This window comes from Musca vetustissima, unplaced genomic scaffold, assembly GCF_032173495.1.
Source record: "Musca vetustissima isolate MV318-11 ecotype Yass unplaced genomic scaffold, APGP_CSIRO_Mvet_v1 utg14614, whole genome shotgun sequence".
Lineage (NCBI taxonomy): Eukaryota > Metazoa > Arthropoda > Insecta > Diptera > Muscidae > Musca > Musca vetustissima.
In genome coordinates, this window is record NW_026877592.1 from 89,721 (window position 1) to 117,426 (window position 27,706).

General features: G+C 34.5%; 1 protein-coding gene across 1 annotated transcript in view; it reads left to right on the forward strand.

The window, feature by feature from the left end:
• LOC133322213 (homeobox protein Nkx-2.4) overlaps nt 1-27,706 on the forward strand; it is a gene marked incomplete at its 5' end in the record, with an annotated part of 109,628 nt that overhangs the window by 48,774 nt on the left and 33,148 nt on the right. Inside the window, one exon of the mRNA XM_061531248.1 lies at nt 11,531-11,617. Coding sequence (XP_061387232.1) covers nt 11,531-11,617 — 87 coding nt within the window. The remainder of the gene's footprint in view (nt 1-11,530; nt 11,618-27,706) is intronic.

The window sequence follows — 27,706 nt, forward strand, 5'->3', positions numbered from 1 at the left end:
TCAGACAAAGGAACATAATTTACAAACCAACTTTTAAAAGAAATATGTAAATTGCTGGATATAGAACAAACTTTTAGTACTCTTTACCATCATGAGACTCTGGGTTCGATAGAGTGCTTAATGAATTTCTTTTAAATCATTCTAAAGATAATGAGTGGTACTCTTGGATACCGTATTTTGCATTTTCATATAACACAACTCCACATGTTGATACAGGATATTCTATTTACCCAGCGATGAAATAAAAAAGGAACAAATATTTTACAATACAGAAGATTATGTCGCAGAAGTTAAACAACAATTAAAATATTCCTTAGAAAAATCAAGAGAATTTTTAGAGAAAGCTAAAAAATCAAGAATATCTGAACAAAATAACTCAAGACCATTAACTTTAAAAGTAGGAGACCAAGTTTTTATAAGAATAATAGATAGAAAGAAAACTCAATCAAAAATTATTCTTTAAGGGGTAAGGGTGTAGTGTAATCGATTGCTATCTATACAGCCATACTTTTACTAAAGTTATCACCAGTTCATATTTTGGACGAATTTTGTAAATAAAATCAATTAAGTTTTTACTGTCGATTTGTTGGCACAAACAAAAACATATCCTTTATTTGCACTAATAAGTGCAGTTTAAAGAAAATAGCATAAGGCACTTTTAAGTGCCTGCTACCCTCCAAGTTTTATATTGCCAGTGGCGTTTTGAAAGCGCAGGCAGCATTATTAGGCAGGCCTATAAAACACCTAACCCGAAAACACTACACTCTCATTTCATGTATGCGGTCTGAATCAAAGGTATTGATTGTTGACTCAGTAGTTCCCTGTAATATGTTTTTGTGCGGTATGTTGTGTCCGGTGTCCATCCACTCGTCCATTGCTTTGAACCTTAAAGCTGCAACTGCCGCTTCATATTTTATTGGGATGTCTATTGGATGTATATAGTATTGTCTCCAAAGCCCTAGTTGGCGTTGTACGCGTTGCCCCACATATACCTAGACAACATCTGCATAACAGACTGGTTCAAATCCTTCATCGGTTATGGTTCTTAAGAGTCCATTTATGGTAGTGACAAAATCCCTCCCTGTGGTGTTCCCTGACCTATTTTGTCTCTGATTGTTATGTCCTGAATGCTACAGCTAATCGATCTATTTCTTAGCATATAGTTAACCCAGTCTTTGGTCACCCTGGAAAGTATTTAAGTATTGGATGCGCTGACATTGTTGAAGGCTCCTTCAATGTCAATGGATACCGCTAAAGTATATATTTTCTTAGCGAAGGTGCCCTCAATATAGTGTACTGCGCATATAAAGCGGTTTCTACTGATCTCCCCTTTACATACGCATGTTATTTATATTTCAGCGTATCATTGAGTATACTGCTCTTTATCATGGTGTCGATTCTACGTTTCATGGTTTTGAGTAGGAATGAAGTTATACCATGTTCTGACGAGCACTCCAACAACGTAGTCGGCTCTCAGAATTGCAACATGAATTAAATCGTTCATACAACACTATTCTTAATTCTTGTCATCAGAGTTTTCTTTTGCAGACTTGTTGTTTCTTCTTTTACACCGAAATCTTTATTTATTTGTGTATATTACCTATGAATTTAAATAAAAAAAATATTCTCTTTCTCCTGAATATAGTCAGAACCCATAGCTATTTTCTTTTTATTCATGTTTTCCTTTTTTCTAAAAATGTTGTTGTTTTTAATACATTTTTATATTTTCTCAACTCATATGTCACATATCAAAAAAAACATGAGTTTTTTTCTTTATCCCACATTTGTTTCTTGTTTTGTACGCTAATTGTAACCCAATGAAAAGAAAGATATGTCGAAATACGTAGGAAACTAAATTAAATTCCCCCAACATTTTAAAAATTTTAAAAAATTAATAATTAATAAAAATAAATTTTATGCTGTCAAAATTAATTTATTTTCGATGAATGCTCTCAATTGTTAGGGATGGGACGAATTTCTTTGTTGTTTGGAGAGTGATTCCAATTGAACTCCGTACAAAAATCGGTGTTCGTTCACAAAAATTTTAATTACCTTATAATTAAGGTTCGAAGAACGAATGAGAGAGCGAACAACGCTCGTCTGTACATGGCATTAGGCTTAGTGGCCGATATGATTTTGGTGTTGCGTAGTTTGCCTGTAGGGCTTGGGTATGAAGACTACCCTAGCTTCCTGCCAGGATTTTATTGTGCACGTTAATCTTAAGCATGCTTTAAAGAGTGCGGCTAGATGTAGTGAAAAAATATCGCATCTTTTTTTGTGACATATTATAAGGTTCTCAGCCGAAGCGTTTGTAATTTATATGGTTTAACCCAGAGTCCTTGTGTTTAATTGTCTAAAGTTCCGGGATCAATCCGATCTGTATTTTACCAGGGTGATGTAGGTTAATCTGTATGACTTCTATCAGTTGTCCTCCAGTAACCGGGTTTCTTGGGAGTCCGTGTTCTTCTCGTCGGCTCCCTCTTCTTTGTTGTTGGGTGTTTTCTCCAATCCTTGCCTTTCCGATTTTGCCATTGCCATTAGCCAGACTTGCCATTGAAGACCTGTCCAAGCCTAACACAAGTAGAGTCCCTTCCTCGTTCTCCACCCTGCGAAAGACTTCCCATTTCTTCACATTCAGTGTCTTGTTCTGTAGGCTGAAGGCCTCGAGCATGCGCTCCGTGTCGAAATCGCTGCCCCAACCTCTGACAAAGACTGTAGCCTTTTGTAATTGAGGAATGTATTTTTCCTCTTGTTGTTGATCACATTCAACGCCTCCTCATGGCTTATTGCTTATTCAGCTTACCGAACGCGCTTCGCATAAGACGGCGGCAACTTATCATCTGCTGATATCATCTTCTCTTTTGCAAATACCAGTTGGTCCTTTTGAGATTCCCGGTCTTTGTGGAAGATTCCGACTCAGCACTCGTCTCCCTGATATCAGACCCAGTTTCGTCTACCTTCTTCAGTGGATTCTCGTGGCAGTCTCGTTGGTTTGACTGGATTTTCTCTTACTATCGGTCGAAGGGAAGCTCTTTTTCTTTATAGGGGTCGCCTGCTTAACCGGAGACCTTATCCTCTTCGCCTTTTCCGCAGAAGTGGAGGGAATGTCAGGCTTATCCTTTTAAGCCCTTATTGTTCATCCGGTTCATTCTGGCCAACTTCCGCCTTTGTGCCCCAGACAACTGATTCTTCCTGGTTGTGAGTTTGGACATATATTTTCTCATATCCTCTTCCGGCTCTCCAAGACGGTCATATTTGTCTGATTATCATGTTCAGATCCAGAATTCGAAGTTGTGTACCCTTCTGTCTATGAAGGCTGGGTTGAGATTGCTCTTCCCTTGTGGTTCCTCAACTCTGAATCGGTGTTGCCCGATGGCTGAGTACTTGTAGCTGTACCTTCGACTACAGATGCCAAACACCCACATCTCTAGGAGATTGTTGCACACGATCACGGGATGACGACGGGGCGTGACTCGTGGGCAGATCAACGAAACCCGCCGGTACTATGCGGAATTGCCTTAAAAGGTTCTTTTAGGCCGCGCATCATGTAGCTTTTCTTGGTTTAGGCACCATGAAACTACACCTGTGCATGCACTAACAGCAATGAATAAAATAAAAGGTAAAAACCTCGTAGTCAAGTGCTAATTAGATTGCATCAGGTTGAAGTAAAATCCTGCCAGTTTTAGTTTTTAATTTTTACAACACATATGTTAATTATATACTAAATTACAATATCTATTACACCTTTCATGTAAATTTAAAAAACTCACAGGTACACAAATTCAAATTTCTTGCGTACAATAAATATGGTTATAGTATAGGTTATAGTTTATATCATTTCAATGGGCAAATTCAGTGCGGCAACTGCATACGTATATGTGCGATTTTGCGTTTTGAAAACGGACCGGTTTTGTGTTACTCAAACGCACCACTTTAGCTTAGCCTTGGCGTACCAACAATACATTCACATGTCTAATTTATTGTCTTACTAGCATATGCCCGCAATTTCGTTAGCGAATGTTGGAAATATTTCAAAATGTATTAACATATTATTTTATTTTCAGAGAAAACTGCATATGTCAAACTAAGCTATCCACAAATTAATATCGACCACAAATTAAATTTAAGTACCATTTAGTACCAAATTTTATTATTCGAGCTCTAAAGGTTCACCCAAATCCAAATTTTTCCATTTTGCACACATTATTTCCATAAGTACCCTCCTCAACCATCTAACTAAACTTCCTGCATACCACGATCCTATACACCCACAATGATTCCAAACTCTATTAATTCGCCCACAATTAAAATTGTACCGAAGTTAGTAGTAGAATTTCCAAAACTTCCTACTTAAACCAAACCTACACCCTGACAGTGATTCTAAATCCAATTTTCAGGATTCCAACTCCATAGGTTCACCCACAATTCAACTTGTACCAAATTTAGTACACAGTAGTTTGAATTTCCAAAACCTCTTACTTAACCCAAACCTACACGACCATAGTGATCCAAAATATAAGTTCCAGGATTCCAATTCTATCGGTCCACCCACAATTCAAATTATACCAAATTTTGTACACAGCAGTGCCAATTCCAAAACTTCCTATATACCCCAATCCTACACCCTCACACTGATACTAAATTCAGGTTTTAGGATTCCAACTCTATTGGTTCACCCACAATTAAAATTGTACCAAATTTAGTACTTAGTAGTACGAATTTCCAAAACTTCCTACATACCCCAATTATACACCTCCACAGTGACCCTTATTCAAAATTTCAGGATTCCTACTGTATCGGTTCACCCACTATTCAAATTGCACCAAATTTAGTACACTGTTGTACTTATTTCCAAAACCTCCTTCCTACCCCAAACCAACACTCCCACAGCGATCCTAAATCCAGGTTTCAGGCTTCCAACTTCATCGGTTGACCCACAATTCAAATTGTACCAAATTTCCAAAACTTCCTACTCAACCCATACCAACACCTCCCCAGTGAACCTAACTCTAACTATCAGGATTCCACGTTTATCGATTTACTAACAACTCAAATTGTACCAAATTTCCAAAACCTCTTACTTACCACAAACTTACACCACCACAGTCAACCTAAATATAAGTTTTAGGATTCCAACTCTATTGGTTCACCCACAATTCAAATTGTACCAAATTTAGTACATTGTTGTACCAATTTCCAAAACATCCTACTTAATGCCATGTTCTGACGGGCATTCGAACAACGTAGTTCGCTCTCAGAATTACGTACATGAATTAACCCGTTCATACAACACTATTCCTAATTCATGTCATCAGAGTTTTTTATTTCAAACTTTTTTTTCTTGTTTTACGCCAAAATTCTAACATATTTACATGAATCACATATGGATCTAAATAGAAAAATGAATTCTCTTTCTCCTGACTATAGTATGAACCCATATCTATTTACTTTTAATTCATGTTTTCCATTTTTTCTGAAAATATTTTTGTTTTCATACATTTTTATATTTTCTAAATTCAAATGTCACATATAAAAAAATTGAGAATTTTTTGTTTGAGTGTCCCCAAATTTGTTTCTTGTTTTGTACGCTAATTAGAACCATGGGGAAAGAAATTCATATTGCATTATGTAGATAACAAAATTTACATCCTGCTGCATATATAAAAACTAGACAATTTTTTTTACTTTTCATTCATCATTTTCAATATTACTAAAAAAAGTTTGAACATTTTATAAACATTTTCAAGCTGTCAAAATTAATTTATTTTCGATAAATGCTCTCAGTTGTTAGGGATGGGACAAATTTCTTGGTGATTCAGAGAGTGATTCGAATTGAACAACGTACAAAAGTCGGTGTTCGCTCAGATAATTTTGTATGGGGAACTAAGTAATTACTTCATAATTAAGGGTCGAACAACGAATGAGAGAGCGAAAAACGTTCGTCTGTACATGGCATAACCCAAACCAACACCCCCACAGTGATCCGAAATCTAAGTTTCAGGATTCAAACTCTATCGGTTCACCCACAATATAAATTGTACCATATTTAGTACACAGTAGTACGAAGTTCAAAAACTTCCTACTTAACCCAAACCAACACCCCTATAGTGATACTAAATCTAACTATCAGGATTCCAACTTTATCGATTCACCCACAATCCAAATTGTACCAAATTTAGTACATAGTAGTACCAATTTCCAAATCTTCCTACATACCCCAATCCTACACTTCCACAGTGTTCATAAATCAAAATATCAGGATTCCAACTCTTTCGGTTCGCCCACAAATCAAATCGTACTAAATTTAGTACATAGTAGTACCAATTTCCAAATCTTCCTATACCTCCGCAGTGATCATAAATCAAAATTTCAGGATTCCAACTCTATCGGTGATCCTAAATTAAAATTTCAGTATTCCAAGTCTATCTCTTCACCCACAATTTAAATTGTACCAAATTTAGTACACTTAGTACAAATTTCTAAAACTTCCGACATACTCCAACCCTACACCCCCACAGTGATCCCAAATCCAATTTTCAGGATTCAAACTCTATCGGTTCACTCACAATTCAAATTGAACCAAATTTAATACACATTTCTAAAACTTCCTACATATCTCACCCTGACTCTAAATTTCATGATTATAGCTCTATTACTTCACCTAAAAATCAAATTGTACCAAATTTAGTACCATTTAGTACCCATAAGAATTGTTTTCTTAAACTGAATCCTGACTCCAATCCCACACCCCTACAATGATCCTAACTTCAAATTTCATTGTTCCCGCTCTATCGGTTCACCAAAATCCAAACTGTACCGATTATAGTACGATTTAGTACTTTTTGTACACACAATTAACAAATTTCCAAAACTACGTTCATATCCCAATCCTACACTTCGATGTTACTTTTAATTTCAAATCCCAGAATTCCAGCTCGATTTGAATTTCCAAATTAAATTTGTACCAAATATAGTACCATATAGTACTTTTCGTACACATGAGTACACGCTTTCAAAACCATCTCCTTAAATGGACCCTACTTCTCAACCTTAATTCACACTCCAAATTTTTTAACGCTATCTGTTCCCATGCTACAGATTTGTACCAAATTTAGTACATTTTCGCACTTTTCGGATGGTTATAGTTCGAATTTCTAAAAACCATTTGGTGCATCTATCCTACACCAAACCAAATTTCGGAGTTCTAGCTCCAACGGTTCGCCGAATACAAATGGCATCACATTTACTTTTCGTACCATTCTAGTACGAATTTCCAAAAACCCAGCCTTATCTGTCACATTTGGACCAAGACCAAGCTTCAGCCGTTTCGTCTGTGCGTTGATGAATCGTTAAATCAGTCAGTCAATCATTTTACTCTTTTATTAGTATAAATTCTCTTATTTCGAACTTAACGTTTACGGTTCAAATACGTATCGCAAAAGTGGAACTTTTTCGGTGTATTTCGGTCACTTCAGTTCACGAATCCTAATCCCGCAAGCAAACGGAGGATACTTGTCGTTACAATAGGAAATTTTGAATATATTTATTCAATTTTACAGCATAGCACTTAAGCATTTACAATCCAAATATAATTGTTTTTTTAAATAAGTAGTAGATTTGGTACAATGATTCTTATTGGGTACCAAATTTCTCCACTAAAATTTATAAATAAAGGTCCATTTTTTCGGGTAGCCCCCATATAAGGGCACATCCAATGTTAGGTAATTTTATCGCGGTGATGATGGTGGGGGTGTGCATATACTGAACTCAAGGGAATGGGGTATGCTAAAGACAACGAGAGCTTCAAAACAGTTCATGGCGTATTGGTGTAAATATAATGAAAAGAGAAGAAAGGGTTTACAAGAAATAAAACACAAGAGATAATTAGTAAATTATTCTATATCAAGCTTGACTTTATTACCTTGGTAATCTTTGGTTTGGCGGCGTCAGACGTTAGCTCGACTAGATAGTTATTTAGCACGTGAACTTCTAAGGAGGTTGAAGTTCACGTGCAACCGATCCTCTGTGATAACGGTGATCGCTGAGGATCGGTTGTCGTTTACTAATGCATTTACATATTCCAATGGGAGAAAAGGTCAAGCAAGTAGAGCAGAACAACAACAACCACCGCTCGGTGGCATCTGCATTCTACGGTCTCCGCTGTTCCCTTGTCGAGGAGATGCCGTGATGTCAATCAGAAGACGTGATTGACTGAGCTCGGGAAGGTGAGTCAGAACGTATCAAACATACACATTCCGGCCCCCTTTCTACGACCGACAAAGTAGCAGTTAACAATAAAATTGGAATATGGGTTAGTAAAAGCTTTATGACGTAAATTCAGATTTTAAGTGATCTTCAATCTACAAATTACAAATTTAATAAACATCACAAGTTTAGTAAATATGCGATTAATGTATTCAAACGATATTATTTACTATGGTGATTGATTTATAGTATGGGTGCGATATTAGGTGGCAGGAACTAACCCGCAGGAACTAACCCGCACATTAATTTTGGTGGTTCAGCTTCCAGTATTTGGACGTAAAGATCAGCGCCAAGTAGCAAGTCTTCTGGGCTGCCAAATGTGTCAGCTAAATCTAAAGGAATTTTAGATTTCAAAGTTCGAATAGGTGGAGTTAAAAACAATTTCCACTTGACATTGGACCGGACTATTGCTTTTGTTTCTACAATTCTGGACGAGTTTGTGGAGGGGACAACAAAGTCTGTCCTAGACTTTTGACCTTTTTAAAAGCCGGATGTGAATTGGAGGAGGTGAATTGGCCGGTGAAGAAGGGCGAGCCTCACCGGTGGTCTACTGTAGTAGGTGACAGAGACGTTCAATGTCTGATGCCTGAATTTTTTACAAATATGATGCTGAACAGATTCTGGAATGTGAGCAAGATATAAAATCGCCAGCAAAAACTTCAATGTCGACTATGATTATCAACAGGTGGATTGGTGCAGTCATTGGTGGTGGAAGAATATTGAAATTCACAAGGAACTATAGGAGTTGTGGACTGCACAGTATTCGAAGTTAAAGATGAAAAGAAGGTGCTAGGTGGCGCATAATTGTGACAATTTGGTGGAGATTGTGAATCTGGTGGAGCTATAGCTAGGGACCTATTACTTACAAGACTTTGAAGACAATTGAGATGCCGATTTATGGTGGATATTTTATATTTTTCCTTAACGCCATCAAATTTATCAACCTGTGCAGTCTCGAATGTGGCAAGGTATGTTTAGCACTCATTATAAGTGCACTTAACTTTATCCCATAACTCTAGAATTTCTGTATTGCGAATTTCGAGGTTGTATGCAGAATACTGGGATTCTGGAATTTTTTCAAAGAATTCCACACTTTTTACGACAATGTCAGTAGCTCTATTGAAGCGAGTGAGTGGAGTTATCGGCATTATGTAGGGAGGAAATACAGTAGATAATATATAATAATGCCTATAAACAAAAACTACACTATTAATAACAAAGGTTGAAGAGAATAGTAATTGAATGACAACAAAGGTTGATATAGCTCAAAAGATATTCCACCAAACACTCCAAAATATGGACAAAATTTTTAAAATATTGCAAATGTCTATATTAAAGTTGTACAAAGTGAAGAAATTTTAAAGAAGTTCTTCACGATGTACCCTACTTTTCAAAGACCACAAAAACAAGTTTGCTTTTTCAAACTTGAATAAAAGCAAACAATTTCACCAAATGTGCCACGCTTCCACTACAGGGAGTCTACGATCCGAAACGACCCGAGTCTTACTCGGCCAACGTCTGTCACCTCAGCCCGTTGTGTAATAGCAAGGTTGCTACAACAACCAAATGTGCCAAATGTAGGGTGCAAGTGATCAAAAATGTAAAAAAACTAACAAGGAGTACTCACTTTTTCAAAAATTTTGAGTAAGAGCAACAAAAACAACGAAGAAATATTTCAAAAAAAAAAAATACTTTTACTCAGTTGCCGAATGTAGGGTACAAATATCCAAAATTATCAAAACCCTACTAATAATCAATACTTATTCAAAAATATTTTTAATATTAATTTTTGTATATTCACAATTTTTTTCGCTTGGTGCCACTGTGCTGTAGTGTAGTGAATAACGAATATCACACAAAACAACTTCAGTAGTGTTGGCGTAGTTGTGTTCAGTAGTTTGTTTTTGCAAAATAGTCAACGTCGTTGTGTGCATTTGTCGCGATGTGACAACACACAACAGTGGGAAAGGTATGGTATTGTTTGTAAATGCATTGTTAACCTCGAAGTGAGGCACCAGCGAAATTCTCATGCAGTTTATTTCGATGGTCAGCTAAGTACTTCTCTTTGTTACAAGAGAGATTTGGGTATGAAAGGTTTTTTGGATAGAACCACCATTTCCGTTTTTTATATTGTGGCGTAACAACGGTAAAAAATAAAAACAAATTGTTTTCACAACATAGTAAATTTGTTGGCTAAATATATTCCAGGTCAAACATTATATATATTTGTCTATAAAAATGTTATTGCTTTATATTTCAAAACACTCTAAACTGCAAATAAAAATAACTTGGTGGGTAATGTGGACCAGTATGTGTGGGTAATGAGGATCAGTAAGTTAAAGGTAGGTTGTGGATTGATTGTGATAAATTTCAATTTATTGCACTCTTGTGTAACAATGAATGCAAAAATATATGGGTTCATGTTTTGCAATAGCCCCCATTTAAGGGTATTGCCCCATTAGCGGTATTATGAAGGTCCTTTCTTCGTTATCCAACCGAAGCACCTGTAATTTCGCATATCGAGTTTTCAGAGAATACCTCCTCGCATATTAAATGCGCCCATGTTTCGAGCTCGTCCTCATTAAAAGGTCCCACTTTTTTATAGTGGTCCACATTACCCGACATTGAATATTTTTATTTAAAAATTATCGGCTTCAAAAATGAATAAAAATTATTATTTCCAATAGATGGATTTTCCTCAGTTGTTACGATATCATAACAACAGAGCAAACAATATTAAACGTTTTAAACGCAATATCGCAACCTTATAAAATAAAAACATATTCTTTGAGTACAGATCTCTAATTTTATTTACATTTTATAAATACATTATCGCGTATTTGCGTTTTTATACACACATTATTGCCTATTTGCGTTTTTATTGTTAACATGCCTCTGTTATGCATGATTCCCCTTGGTTATGTTTTCATGAACTATTTTGTCAAAATGCATTTTGTCGAGTCTTTACGGTTTCTATGTCTTTGTTTTGATCAACACCTGCATTTGTAACATCGAATGGCGTTACGTTCATTGAAATTTTAATTTTCAATTTTATATAGCGAGTTCTATACTAGTGTCGGTTTTTGCATAGAATTTTGCTATGATCAAAGTCTATGTCTGACGTGAATTTTTAAATTATTCAAATGTAAATAAATTTCATTAATTCTATTTCAAATTAGTCAATCTAGTTGCCAATTTTATTTCATTATTGTAATCAATTACTTACTTATATATATATATATATATATTAATGTTATCGTTTTAGGTTAAAATTTGGTTTCAAAATCACAGATATAAATGTAAACGACAAGCGAAGGAAAAAGCTATGGCTGAACAAAATTCCCAAAACCAGGTAATATAACATTTTTTATTTTATTAATAGATGATATTACATATTGTGGTTTATATTTTAATTCAATTATATAAATATGTTCGTATTGAAATTTTCATCCATAATTTGGCATAGCGATATTGCTGTTAGCCAGTTGATATATTATATATTCATGTAATGAATGTTCTATACTATTTGTAGTTGTAGTTTTATACATTATATTCATTAATAATAAGATTTCTATATTTAAGACTTGCATTAAGATAATTAAACAAATTAAGACAATTCGTGCCATTTAGTATATCAATAACTTCATGATATTCAAGAATACATTTACCAAAGAATCTATTTCTTAAATGAGCATATATGGTGCATGCTCCAATAAAGAGGTATGTGTTTTCTATTTCACTCATATTACAAATTGAACAAAGAAGACTTGTATTATTGTTCCCAGTAAAATGTTTGCCGTTTAAGTTAAGTAAACCCCCTCTAGCTTTTATAATTAATCCTGTCGCATATGTAGACAAATGTTTAGTACAGGTTGATATCTGAAGAATACATATCATGAGATTCTGAATTCTTTGCATTAGTGCACATTTCATTTTGCTCTTGATTTTTTACAGCATTAGTAATATCCTTCCAATATAAACAAATGGGAATGTTATTATTGGAAGGATAGAACTGCACTGCGTGGCAATCTCTGTGGGTTTAATTGCAGAACTTTATTTATTTAAAGTTTTATTATATAAAGTTGGAAGATCAATTTCTAAGTGAAGCATATAATTGGGTGTGTTGTTTGGTAGATATAGCATTTTTTAATGTAAAATCGTAATAGCTTTTCTACACATTCATATTTCTGAAATCCCCAGATCAGAGCTCCATAGAAAATTATGGACCTTGAGGATGCTGTTTATTTTCGATATTTTAGGCTGTGATATATATTTTAGCTATGTAGAATTGATGGCCATTTTAGATGATATTAGTTTTTCTTGAAGATGAACATTGAAAGATAAATTTTAGTTTAATAAGATACCAACTTAATACTCGTGTCAATATGAATATGGCAAATTATGTTTTTCAAAAATGAGTCAACAGGGTCATACAATTCGAAATTTTCCTTTTTAAACGCCCTCCTGTATTCAATTTACTCAATCTGTGTGCTGGGGAAAGTTTGAAAACGCAAATCTTTCTTAATGGATTAACACGCAATTTCCAGCATTTTCAAGTGGTATATAAATTCGAGTTCCCTTATAACGAACTTTTTTACAACGAACACATTTCCCGGCCCGTAGTTGTATGACATATTTTGCTAAAAGAGTAAAGATTTGTATTGTTACTCTTATAGTGAACTACGGATATATCGAACTATTTATTCGGTCCCAATTTGCAATTTTCATTTATTTTACAATCCTCATAAAAGTTTATTTTAATCTCTACAAATAATTGTCAAAAAGGTCACAAAACCTCTCAGTTCCCAACTGAATATATTTTTTGTTCTAAGCCTTCATCTATAACGAACTAATATGATTGGTCCCTACGAGGCCGTTCTTGACTTTATTGTATAAATAAAATTAAGTAACATTATTGAATGTTCTCCCGGACGTGTCAAGTATGAACTAGCTATTCGATCAGATCAGAACTTTGATTATTAAAAGGTATAAATAAATATTAATTTTTTGTACAGGCCAGATTTTTGTTTTGAATACTTGAAATTTTTTACGGAAACTATGTTTTTATATTTTTTTCTTATCAATATAGTTTACAAATAAATTTATAAAATATGGTTAAAAGGCGCCGGATAACGAGATCATTTGCGCCCATAGGTGGTCAAATTTATTTACAGATTAGATTTCATTGAATAAATTAATAGTAATTAGATTATAAGGAAGATTAATTTTATGTATATATATGCTTTGTGAAATATAAAATTATATATTATAAAAAGAGAATGTAGATGTCAAGAGTGCCACGTTTGTGGAGGGAGTTTCGCATTCTCGGCAACATATATCATGTTGAGCAATCGAGAATTCTTCCTATAGGTTCGTCGATCCTTGAGGATGGACATTCTGATAGAATGTGTACCACAGAAAGAAAAAAACGTTGCAAAATCAGCACCTGGCTGGTACAATATTTTTATAATAATGTCTAATAAGACAAGCCAGAAAACTGCAGTCGGCCCTACTGAGATGTTCGTCGTAGTTTGTCCTATTTACTGAGGGATTAACTGATCTTAGGAAAACATCGGAACGATTCCAGAGATCAAAGTACGCTGTATATATGGTGAGGATATTAACTTTGGAAAAAAATGCGGCTCAGAAATATGCCGCATTTATATTTAGAGCTCGCTTGGTAGATTCGTCAGCGTATTCATTTCCTGCAATACAAATGTGGGATGGAATCCACAAAATTACAGCATCTACGTCAAATGCTCTAAGCTAAACGAAAACAAAAGATCCCTTGCGGTTTGCTTTTATTGTTCTGGTAACACTCAGGCTGTCAGTACAGATTAGCGTCTTACCCGCAGACCTGAAGCATATGTCATAGCCGATATGACAGCTGCCAGTTCTGCTGAGAAGACTCCAATTCCGTCCGGCAAGCGGCGTTCGTAAATTTTTTCAAAGATGCAATTTAATATTTGTTTTACTATGGAATAATATCTTGACATTCCATCAAAAGATCCATCAGTATACAAGACCCACTGCGGGCTGTAAGATGAGATCTTATCAGGCAAGAGAGACTTGTAGAGCAGGTCTTATGCAGACCATCCATTATGGCCCTAGATGGTAGATTAACAAAACATTTCTCATGGAGTTGGCCGAAGCTAGTAAATCTTCCTTCAACTTTTAAGGAAGATTGTTTAGGCGAGGGTATTATTAGTTAAATTATTCTAATTATCTCGGTTTAATAGTCGTAATCTTTTCTTAATACAACAAATAAATTACCTCTTGTAATTTATGGTGGCGGCGACAGAGGCCTGTTAGTAGATAACGCGTAGACGTTATTCAACAAATTACTTCTATGGAGGTGGGTCGACAAGTGAACGCTGTGGTTCATGCAATCACAGAGGATTGCGGTGATCGCTCAGGATCGGTTGTCGTTTACTACTACATTAACATATTCCAATGGTAGAAAAGTGTCCAGCAAGGAGAGCAAACCAGCAACAACCACCGCTCGGTGGCATCTGCACCCTACGGTCTCCGCTGAGGGAACTTGCAGAGGAGATGTCCGTGGTGTCAATCAGCAGACGTGATTGACTGAGCTCGGGAAGTTGAGTCAGAAGGTATCAAATTTATGCATTGGTCTAAGGAGAGCAGTGGCAGTACGAAAATATTTGTTAGTGACAACCTCTAATTTCTTCTTATTACCTATAGAAGTCCAGCCGTAAAGTGTCCGAATCGGGAAGCCTTTTCCTAAGAATCTGAAATTTCTCTGTTAGATGAGAAAATTGTAGGAAAAGATGCCATACTTCGTCTTCTCAAGTTTTTAAATCTACTCCAAAGAATTCTGGTATACAGGTAGGGTTTAAGGGAGTTTAGAAAATTATTCCATGTTTGCCTCATGGCAATTTTGCATTCGGATTTCACAACTGCACATGATCTCCCGTTGGAAATCCCGTTCTGCTAATTCCGCAGTCTCTTGAATTTCTTCCAGGCTTTCTGTCTTAGAAAAATCAATATAGAAATTGTACTGTTAAACCAGAATGAGGCGTTCTTCTTATAGGTTTTGGACTGGATTTTCTCGGAATGGATTCATTTGCTGCTTTGCAAAATATACGTTGAATCTAGGCAGCTTCTCTATTAACATTTATTAAAAGTCGATAATTTTGTTCTAAATAAATTCCAGTCTGCATTTTTTAGTATAAATTTTTGAATGAATTTGCGATTGTATGTTGAATTGTTACCAGATATCAGAATGGGAAAGTGATCTCCCACTTCTGGCATATCCAAGGTGTGCCAATTTAAATGAGGGGCTAGTTCGGACGTACGCATTGAAACATCGATTGACGTGAGTAAGTTCCGGATGCTAAGTAAGGTTGCCGAACCATCGTTTAAGAAGACTAGCCACCTGTCCTCAGCAAAATCCACACATAGCTTACCAGAGCGGGAGTTGGAAGAGGAGCCCCAAACAGTATTATGGGAATTTAGGTCACCGACGATAAGTTGATGACCGGTGTTATGGGTATGAATTTGATTGGTTATGTTTCTTTCATTCAAAAACAACGTGATGTTCATTGTAGACATTTGTTATTGTGAGAGAGAAACCACAATCGATAGTTACTGATTGAAATAATGGACTACAATTTGAGTTATTATGTGAAGTGATACTAATATTGTTGCTGACTAATATAGTGATATATATATAGATTAATTATATTTCTTATTGTGATGAAAATAATGTTAGGATTTATATGTAGAGGTACTTAGCACGGTTTTTCTATATGTTTCAGGCGTTATGATGACCTTGAGATTTGGAAATTTTGTGAAGGTTTGGCTTCATGGAGACATTTCTACGTCCGTCTGATCATATTCACGTACTGGGGACGCTATCGTGTCACTGGAAATTTCTTGGATTTCTATTTTCGTGAGATCAGTTGTTGTTTTAGTTTGTGTTATGTGCGAGCTGGAGTTGTTTAATTCACTGTTAGGTAAGATGTTGATATGTTCTGTTGGCTGGTTTTCGTGATGGATAGTGAGTTTATATTTTTGATGATAGCGGATTTTTTTTTCTGTTGGATTTCATGTGTCGTTATTTCATTCTGCGTAGTTGAGATTTTGCTGAGGCATTGTTGTGTTTTGGAGTTGCGGATATTGTTGTTACGGGTTGTTGTTTTCGTGTAAAATTCATGGATTCAGAGGGTGTTTTGGGAAGGGTTTGTTTTTCTGATTCATTTACACCTCGTACTGCTTCTGAATAGGTGGCTTTTTGTACATGTGGTACGATAAGGTGGAAAGATGGATTTGAATAAAAATTTTCCGTTCCTCGCAAACAGTACAACTATTATTTATTTTGATTTTGTTTACTGATTTATGCTTAAGGAAGCTTGGACATTTCGGGTCATTGGATGTGTTGGAGTCCAAGGTGCAATTGACACAAAGTGTTATGCGTTTGCAGTGAAACACGTAAGTTCTGAATGTTATTTCAATGGGATAGAATTAAAATAGAAAGAGGGGTGGATGATACCACCAAATGTCCAACCATAAGCCAAATGAGGATGTTGAGCGCTCTAGAAATGTTGAGCGCTCCATTCACACTTCCACAGATCGGTTAGTCCGTGAAGAGTGTCATTTCCCAAGAATTGTTTCTGAAGTCTTGTAAATGCTGGGCAATGGCACAGAAAATTTTCCAGCGTTTCACTGTCTTCCCCATACGCTCTGCACATGCTGCTACCTTCGCATCCAATCTTAAGGAAAAGATGTCCCGAATACCTAGTTTTGCTTAGTTTTGTCTTCAGTTTGGTCATCCTATAAGATTTTGGGGATTTTTCATGTCCCCTCATTTTCCGAAAGGGTTTTGTGGGTCTTATTCGCCCATTCCCTCATTTCTTGGCGTGCTTGGCGGTATTCACATCTATTGTGGGTAGTGCAGTAGCACTCCTGGCAAATTTAATAAAATTTTAAACATGGCTTAAAAATCAATTTGCTATATCTTATAAATTTAATTTATTACATATGTGGCATATATTTATACCCTCCACAATATTATGGAGGGTATATTAATTTTGTCATTCCGTTTGTAACTCATCGATATATTCATTTCTAACCCTATAAAGTATATATATTCTTGATCACGGTAAAATTCTAAGATGATCCAGCTATGTCCGTCTGTCCGTCCGTCTGTTGTGATCACGCTATCTTCTGAAGGAATTGAGATAGATCTCAAAAATTTGACATAGAGTTGTCTATGCCTGCAAGCAGGTCAAGTTCGAAGATGGGCTATATCGGTCCATGTTTAGGCATAGCCCCCATATAAGGGTACCGCCCAATTTTTGATATATTGGGGTTCTTGAGCATGCTTTTCAGCCGAATTCGCTGTAATTTGGTACATTGGGTTCTTTTTGGATAAATATCGGTCCATTTTTCTGGTGCCTCTATATCACGTTACCCCCAATTTACGTTATTTTGCGGGTTTTAAGCGCGTTTTTAACCGCTAAAATTACGTACAATGGGTTCTTATTGGGTATCAAATATCTCCAATAAAATTTATAAATATATGTAAATTTTTCGGATAGCCCCCATATAAGGGCACACCCAATTTTCGGTACTTTGGGATTCTTGAGCGCGTTTTGCAACCGAATTCGAATTAGGTACATTGTGTTCTGTTTGGGTAGCAAATGTCTCCACTAGAAAAAAAATATGGCCGATATTTATCGTCCACTTTTTCTGGTAGCCCCTTATTACGGTATCCCCATTCCTTTATTAAAATAGTTAGCTAATTAGTTCCGTGTGTAGGGGTTGTCCCCTACCGGATAGTCGTTACCGAAATAGTCAGTTTTACCCTACAAATTATGGAATTCTAAGACGATTTAGCCATCGGTTGTAATAATTCCGCTTTCTAAGGAAATCGTGATAAAAAAACTCGAACCTGACGATAATGAAATATATCGGCCAGCATTTGGGCATCTCCACCATATAATTATACCTCCTGAAGGAAAGAATTGAGACACAAAACAAAAATATTGTGTTCGAAATTGACATATTGACGCCTCCGAACCATAGTATGCTAAGTCTGAAAAGTGAGTTTTTCAGTAGAAGCTTTCAAAGTATGGAAGTTTCTTTAATCGTACGTGCCATGCTAAGTACATTTTTGCTTATAACTTTGGTTTGGATTGGCCGACGATTTCAGTGAATTTAAATTAAGGACCGTAGTATCTAAAAACGTAAAGAACTTTAAAACATGCTAAGTCGACTTAGCATACTATGGTTCGGAGGTGTCGATATGTTGGTTATTAATTAGGCATAGCCCTCATATAATTATAACCCCAAATATTCGCTAATTCCTACACTTTGTTATCTAAATTGCAGAAGTTTGAGGATTATATATTCTACCATGCTTTATTAGTATCAGTCCACGCTTTGGGGTTTTCATAAAAAATTGCTGTATTTGGTGTACATAATGCTTTACACAATCCGGTTTGTAGAATTATCGGTATAGGTTAATTTTTAGTATATTCCCTATATATTCATTACAAGAATCTGTCGGTATACCTATGGTGGAGGGTATACAAAGTTCGGCCTGGCCGAACTTAACGCTTTTTAACATGCATATAATTTCGTTTGCAACACCTCGAAATATTTACCTAGGTACACCTCAATATGAGGATTTTGACACGTTTTTCAATCAAATTGGCTGTGATTTGGTACTAAGGTGCCACTACATCTCCGCACTAAAATTATTAATATTGATCCAAATTGATATTTTAAGAATTTTGGGTACGTTTTTTAATCATATTGGGTGTTATCTGGTATTTGGTGTACTTATTGGCTGACAAATCTCACTACCAAAAAATATCAATATTGATCCCCGTTTTATATAACCCTGTATAACGGTAGCCCCACTATTACACATTTTGAGAATTTCAAAATATATGTCAATTGTCTTCCTCATGATGGAGGGAATAAAAAGTTTGTTTTATGAAAACAAAGTTATAAAATTTATTTTTATATATTTATTTTTACTTACCAGCTTAAAATTTGAATCAGCTTATAAAAAAAAGAGACAGTGTATGAGGAGAGTGGCAGTGTATGAAGCAACACCAAGGAACATAGATGAAATCTGGTAAAGATTACAAGAGGAATGAAACAAATTCCAGACAAAATCATAACAATATTGGTGAAAAGTATCCTAAAGCGCTTTCAAAGTGTAAAAAAGGGAGTGTGTGGTCAAAATATTAGAAATCCCTTAACAATTTGTTTTTTATTATAAGTGTAACATTGTTCGAATTGAGTTTTTTTATATTAAAAATGTAATGCAATAAACAAGAAAACAACCCTGAAGCTCTTTTTTCTCATTCATTAATGATTTTGTAAGGTAATATATTTTAATTTGTTTGACACAATTATGATAAATAATAAATATATGTCAAAATTATATAATTAGCTTCGTTAAATATTTGTACGCAATCATTCTGCTCAACCCATCGGATTTCAAAATATGAATATGTATAGTCATTTAAAAGATTTATTTCCTTCTCGAATCGAATCTTCGAAGTTGTAATTAAACTTAAATTTAAAATATGAGAGGAACTATGAATGTATACTGTAAAATGGAATTTTGTTTTAATAATGACCAAACCAAAACCAAATACCACCTGATTATAGTGTTTATTATAATGGTCACATGTTTAAATTCGTTCAATTTCATGTCAATGTTCCCTCGAAGTTATTACAACGGTACCTAAAATCCAACGAGGCGTACAAAAATATTCAACTTCCCCACTACGGCCGTATTACCAAAATACGTCGAGCCCATATCTTTTAGCGAACTAAACCAAATCGAGGAATAAAATTGAAAAATTACGAAATGTGTCCAATTATTTCATATTATTTTTGAAAAAATCATATTTCTTTTGTTTCTTTTTTTCGAAAAATGAAACAACAAAAATACGTTCTGTCATAGTTGAATTTGTTTAACTTTGAAAATTTTTATGTCGACATATACATATCGGTTACATTCATATAAATACATGTTGTTTTACTTTTCTTTACTGGTTTTAAATTGCATTGAAAATGCATTTGGTAAAGCGAAATTTTTAAGATACACAAATTCTATAAGCCAAGCCAATATCAAAAAATATAATACGTATTGATAGCTGCACTTTCCACTTCTTCGAAAATAGACTTCTGGATGTATTCTCCAATTATTTCTATTAACCCTACTGTCAATAACCGGGTACATTTGTACCTTTTTTCGAATGAAAATGCTGTAAAATGTTCAATAATGGAGATATTTGGATCAAATTTTGAGGAATCCTTGTTGAGGTGTTTTCACCCATAATTGAAGAAAAAAAATATAAATATTTTTTATATATATGATTTTTATAAATTTTTAAAGTTATTACCTACGTAGGTCAATAACCGTGGTACATAGCGCTGTTATTTATTAAAAAAATCGTCTATCGTGGGGTTCTTGTTTTAATTTAGTCTGTACGGATCTGATCTAAATGTAGGAACTCTAAATTATATATACATTAAACGAATACACATTTAAAACCATGTTTAAATGATAATCTATCTGAAACAAACATAATAATTTCTTTGTAGCTTTCGAATGGCTCAAACATTTTTCATTCTTCTTTATAGGTGTTCCCCAACACCTCTGCAAAGTTTTGTTGCGACTCGTGGAAATCAGAAACCACCTTGGTTTTCACCTGGTATACTGGGAATAACACAAAGATTATTGTCCGTTATTTTCCTATTATTCTTCACATTGACCTGAAACTTTATCTATAATCTAATTATTATGATTGTTTTAGATTTAAATAAATATTTTTTAATATATATGTAATTTTGAGTTCCTACATCAAGATCGGCCATGTCCGTCCGCCCATCTGTTGTAATTGGACATCTGCATGAATGTACTCGTACAATGAATCCACATCCACATTCATGGATGTTAAGTCGTATTCAGAGTACACAACAACATAACGACTAAATCGCCTAACATATTGTAGAATATAAACTGGCAATTTCGAGTACTGAACATCCCCCACGCTATGGGGTACCCAATAGGGATCCAAATTAAAATGAATTCTGTTGAAAATTGTGTTCAAAAACCTCAAAATATTGAAATTTGTGAGGTACCGCTATTTAGTTGATACAATGGTGGCCAAAACTAAAGCAACTGAATAAATAACCTGAAACTTTTTTAAAAATAAAGTTATAGTGAAAGCTTTTCAGAAATAAAATGGTAATTTATTCACTTAGAAATAAAAAACTAAAACCACTTCTTGATTTTTCCTTATAAATAAGTACATTTTGCGAGTACAGTACATGTACGAGACATTTAATCAATAAAAGTTCAATTTGATCTTTGGGTATCCTGAACCATTGGGAAGTGGTTATGTTTGTTAGTGATTCCCTTTTGATTTTGACATCCATTATGCTCCAAAGATGTTTCTTTAGGGTGAAGATCTGATGATAGTGTTGGCCTTTATAAAACACTGATTTTTGACTCCCGCAACCAATGTTTGACACGTTTTAGTGTATGTTCGGAGTTTATTGTCAAGCTGAAATACCGAAGGGAACTATAGCGTTTTCCAACACATTAGTATAAACAATCCGATCCACTAAAAATCCGAAACGAAAAAAGCACAATACCATTATTGACCCTCCTCCATGCTTCCTAGTACCCTTGCTATACTTTGACATAAGCCTTTCATTTTTGGACTTTCTCCCGGTAATTTTTTTTATGTCTGAGTGTTTAACATTACACTTTAATTCTTCCTAGAGCTAATATTTCTCCACTGAGTTGGATTCCAATTAATATGAGCATTTGCGAAAGGCCATCAGGTTTTCCGATTCTTTTCAGAAACAAAAGAACTTTCTTGATAGTCTCCGGGCATGTAAGCCAATAACTCTCTCACCAATCCCGTTGAACTCTTAAATAGGTATTTTTTTACTGCTATGACAATTTGATGATCAACGGAGTAACTTCGGGTAATGTGGACTACCATTTCCCTTTTTTTATATTGTGGACGTAATAATGGTAAAAATAAAAACAAATTGTTTTAAAAACACAGTACATTTGTTGACTAAATATATTCCAGATCAAACATTATATAGATTTGTCTATAAAAATATCCATCCAACCAAAGCATCTGTAATTTCGCATATCGATTTTTCAGAGGATAGAATACCTTATCGCAGATTAAATGCGCCCATGTTTCGAACTCGTCCCACTTTTTTATAGTGGTCCACATAACCCAACGTTTTTATTTAAAAATAACTATAGGCTTCAAAAATGAATATTTTTGTTAAAGTAAACAAGAAAACAACAAAACTTCTTTATATTCGGGAAAAACAAAGTGTTCGACTATTTTGCAAAAACGTTAGGCTATTGTGCTAAAACATGTTCAAATCACACTTTTACAATCAAACCTAAACTAAAATTCCAACATTGCAATTATTTGTTTAAAACCAAGTTTGATGTTTGTTTTCACTAATTAGGAAAACATTTATCAAGGTGGCATTGACATATTTTACGCATTTCCTTAGATATGGGGGTGGTTCACATTAGACGCATAGTCCACATTAACCGAAGTTACTCTACGAACTGATGTTTTTTTGCAGCCTCTCTCCGCGCTGAAGTATCACCACGGATATAGTTGCATAAAATAAACTTATAATTCGAGAAATCATTGGTAATTAGATGTTTTATCGGAGTACTGTATTTGTTCCTAGCCATTATTAAATTTTTCTGGCAGTGAGTCAAAATTGAAAACCAGACACATGTTATTATAATAAAATCCATTTAAAAATTATCTATAAAAATCGAAACAGGTGCAGAAACCAAAACATAGTACAGTATTTTTCGGTTAATTGACCCTACGGTTAATTGGTTTCCACGCTTAATTGAACCACATAATGGGGCAAAAAATATTTCATAGGAAAATACATATAAATTTTCTCGGATAATTAAACCCTGTTAATTGATTTTCCCGCTTAATTGGTTCAAAATTCATGTCATCAAAAATAATTTTCCTTTTGCTTTTCACCGGTTAATTGCATAACAATAATTGAAACATAATATGCCATTTTTAAATACTTATTTGACATAATTTGTGAAAAAGACTAGGTGGCGTATCTACTAATTCAAAACATATGTTTATTGCTAAGAAAAAACTGCGAGAAAGTGTAATTTGTATTTGACATTGGATTTTTTTTTAAATCATTAATAGTATTTTACGTGATTACTGTAATTGAAGAAACTATTCAATTAAGCGGGTTCGGTTCCTCGCTTAATTGAATAAAAATTTGTGCAAATTTTGATGTGCAATTAACCGAAAAATACTGTATTATGTCTTTGTGCATATGTTTGTAACAGGCAAAAGGAAACGAGGTAGACCCATAGTTCCTTTTGAGAATATGCATACAATTACTTTCTGAGTCGATTTATTCATGTCCGTCCGTCTGTCCATGTAAAATTGTAAACAATTAGGTTACATTTGGTACAGCTCATCTATTTGGTCAAAGGTCGAACCCTATTGAAATTGGGAAAAATCGGTTCAGATTTAAATATAGCTCCCATAAATTATAGATGGCTGATCGAGCTTGAGGTCAATATTTGTATTTATTTATTATTTTCCAATATTTGTCTGTAGCAGTAAGTTGTGTTGTCTGTGTCTGCTTTGTTGTTTATTCGCTTTGTTGTTGGTAAACTATTTATGTGGAGCATCTCTATTGTTAGTCTCTTGCTGTAGTAGAGATGCTCCACAATAGCTTACCAACAACAAAACGAATGAACAACAAAGCAGACACAGACAACACAGCTTACTGCTACAGACATCTAACACGTAGGAGGGGATCGTGCAATTAACCAATAACAATCAGTGCAATAATAGCTTTTGACCGTGGTAGTCACACTACGCTAGTTTTAAGGTAATTATTTTATGTCTGTTATTTAAAAGTAAGCGATCATATCTTATGAGTTATATCTTTTTAGTATTAAAAAGCTGTGATATATATTCTAATTAATTGTAATGTTTATTTATTGTAGATCAGAAAACTTCCCTGATGATGAAATTCAATGAATTTCGAAATATTGGATAATAATAAATAAATACAAATATTGACCTCAAGCTCGATCAGCCATCTATAATTTATTAAACATTCGAAAGGTCGAAAAATCGTAAACATAATTATAGCTCCCATATATATTTTCGTCCGATTTAATGTAAATGGTGCTCCAAAGTCCCTTTGCACGAAATTTGGCATAGCGTACTGAATTGAGTCTAGAATTATGTGTGCAAGGTTTCGTAAAAATCGATTCAATGTAAATTATGTACTAAAGTCCATATATATCGTTGGCATAGCGTATTGAATACAGTCTACAATGATTGATACGAAATTTTGCACAACGTATCAAACTGAGATTAGAATACCGTTATTGTTTTTTTTAATTGGTGCAGATGCAGACATAGCTTCCATATATATTTCGAACGAGTGTCAGATTGGCATTAATTTTGAACAGTGCGGCATACCGAATAGCGTGTATCAGGTGTGCTACAAATCGATTGACAAAAATTTATCCCACTGTACGCAACGACTTTAAATCTGCCGAATTAAATCTAGCATAGGTTGCAGAAAAGCATGAGTATGGATTAATATTAGTCGGTTCACTTATAAAGATCACATATTCAAATTCGTTCAATTTCATGTCAATGTTTCCTCGAAGTTGTTGTGATACACATGTAGAATATACCCAAAGTTTCTTTACTGGTTTCAAATTGCATTGAAAATGCATTTGGTAAGTCGGTATATTTAAGATACGCAATTATTCAGTGAGTACACAATTTACACATTCATGAAAAACAATGAAATTTAAAACAATGCGTTCAATCACAAAAATATATAATAATAATTTTACTTGAAAATTTACTACCAATTTATATACACATTGGCTATTTAGTTTCATTAAATTTTAAATTAGGATGTTCAGAACCTAATAACATATCACATGGATATGTTGTTATGACGTTTGACAGACTTGGTCCTGGTATAAGTGGATATGTTATGGGAACAATTAATAGACACGCAACAATTACGGAGAGAAAATTAGCCATGCTGAAATAGGAAAATATCAACGGAAAAGAGCAGAAATAATTAATATTACTCCAACTAGTTGATCCGACAATTGGCCGATGATCAAAAGCTAAGTGCACCTTAAGTTCCTGAAATCGCAGATAAGTACCTGAAAACAATACGAAGAATTTTACGTAAGCGTGGTTTTCATAGTAGAGTTGCATAAAAAATCCATTCACAAACACCAAAAACCGGAAAATCCGATTGGAGCTCGTGTAGAAATCTGTTATTTTTGGAAGCATATTTCACGTTTTTTTACTATTTGGGTCGGAAGAACCAAGTAAGGTATGGCGCAGGGCGAATAAAGCCATGGACCCAAAGCACTCAATTTCTACCGTAAAGCACGGAGAAGGCTTTTGGTCTGCTCCAGTAATTTTTTAATAGTAAATCCAATAAAAGGAAAATATTTCAAAATAGCTCCCAGAGTACAAAATAATTTGAAAAGTTCGGGAACGCAAATCTAGTAAATATGCCAAAATTAGATGGAAATACTTAAAAATCAACATAACTGCCAATCAGAAGTAAGCATACCGGTTTACCATTTTTACTCGGCCAAATTTCTCGAGTAAAAAGTTTACAAAGATATCGCCATTTTGTTTTATGCTCTTTTAAATTTGATTCAATGTTTGACCAGTTTTGTGGGTTGAGGAACGGTTTTCGAGTAAAAAGTTGCTAAACATGTAAAATGAGTAGATTCTTTTAGGTTCTGGAACGGAACTTTTGTAATGATATGGTGCTGCATGAGCGCAGCCGGAGTAGGGAATTTAGTTTTTATTAAAGAAATTATCGGGCGTGTTCTGGCATTCATTTCAAATATAGAAGTGTATTGAACACACATCGAGCTGTTCTGTAACACACATTACACCCGTTGGAAGTGAATTCTTTACAATAGAGTTGGATAGTTCCGGAACTAACTAGTTCATTGAAACCATTCCGAGGAAGGAACAATCGGAACTAGTTCCAACTTTTCAATTAATATAGTTCCTTTTTCTGATTTCCTTCCTTTTTGGTCTCGTTCCTTTTTCTGATCTCATTCTTTTCTCTGACCTCGTTCATTTATTCCCATATTCTACATTCGTTAAAATGTTTTTCACATGCTGTCACATTTTTAACAAAATATAAAAAAACGTTCATAAACTTATTATTGTGTAAAGAGTTAAATTTTATTTTTTTATATATTTATTTATTTATAAAAAATATTTTATGCTTATCGTCCTGCAGTTGAACTCTGTAGCTTCATTTCATTTTTGTTTTCATTTTTTGCACAATTTTCAATCATCTATTAACAAGTCAACACGGAACTAAGTGGGCGAAATAAACAAAAAGAACGATGAAAGAGAGAGAGAGATTCAAAGGAACGATGTACGAGTCGGAACTATATGGAGCAACTGAACTATTTGGAGAAAAGGAACTATTTGGAACAAAGGAACTGTATGGAGTAAAGGAACTATATGGAGCAAAGGAACTACACAAAGAAACTAGTTCCTTTTTAACGAGGGAACGAGAAAGATCGATCCGCTACGTGTACTAGAATGCCCAACTATAACACTTACATTTTCATAGTGAGAGTATGATGTATTCTTGTTTTTCTATTGGTCTGTTTCACTACTTTTTTAATAGAAAAGCTAGTAAAAGTACAGTAAACCCCGCTTAATTACCTCAGTGAAAATTTCAAGATTTTTGAGTAATTATCCGTGGAAGGTAATTAAGCGTGTTAATTACCTCGCTAGGGTAATTATCCGTGGACCCCGGTTAATTACCCAACATGGGTAAATATCGGTGGACATTGGTGTTTTGTTTTTTTCTTTAAATAAATAAATGTAATTGGGTAATTACATGGGACAGATTTAAAGCTACGGTTACTTTGGGGCAAATAAATGAAATGGGTAATTAAAAGGGGGTAATTAACCGTGCAATTTTGTAAGGTATTGTACTGTAATAACTGGGTATTCTGAAATCGGATTAATTAACCGTGGAAGGTAATTAAGCGGGCAATACTGTAAAACTTTTCAAAATCGCAAAATAATATGAAAATTTCGGGAAAGCAAATCTAGTGAATATGCCAAAATTAGGTGGCAATACTTCAAAATCAATATAACGACCAATTAGAACTTAGCATTCCTGTTTACCATTTTTAGTCGGACAATTTTTTCAAGTAAAAAGTTTACAAAGAGAACAGCATTTGGTCTGTTTTCTCTTAAGTTTGGTACCAGTTTTGTGTGTTCAGGAACTGTTTTCGAGTAAAAAGTTGCAGAACTTGTAAATATGGTAGATTCTTTTAGGTTCTGTATCAGACCTTGTATAAAAAATA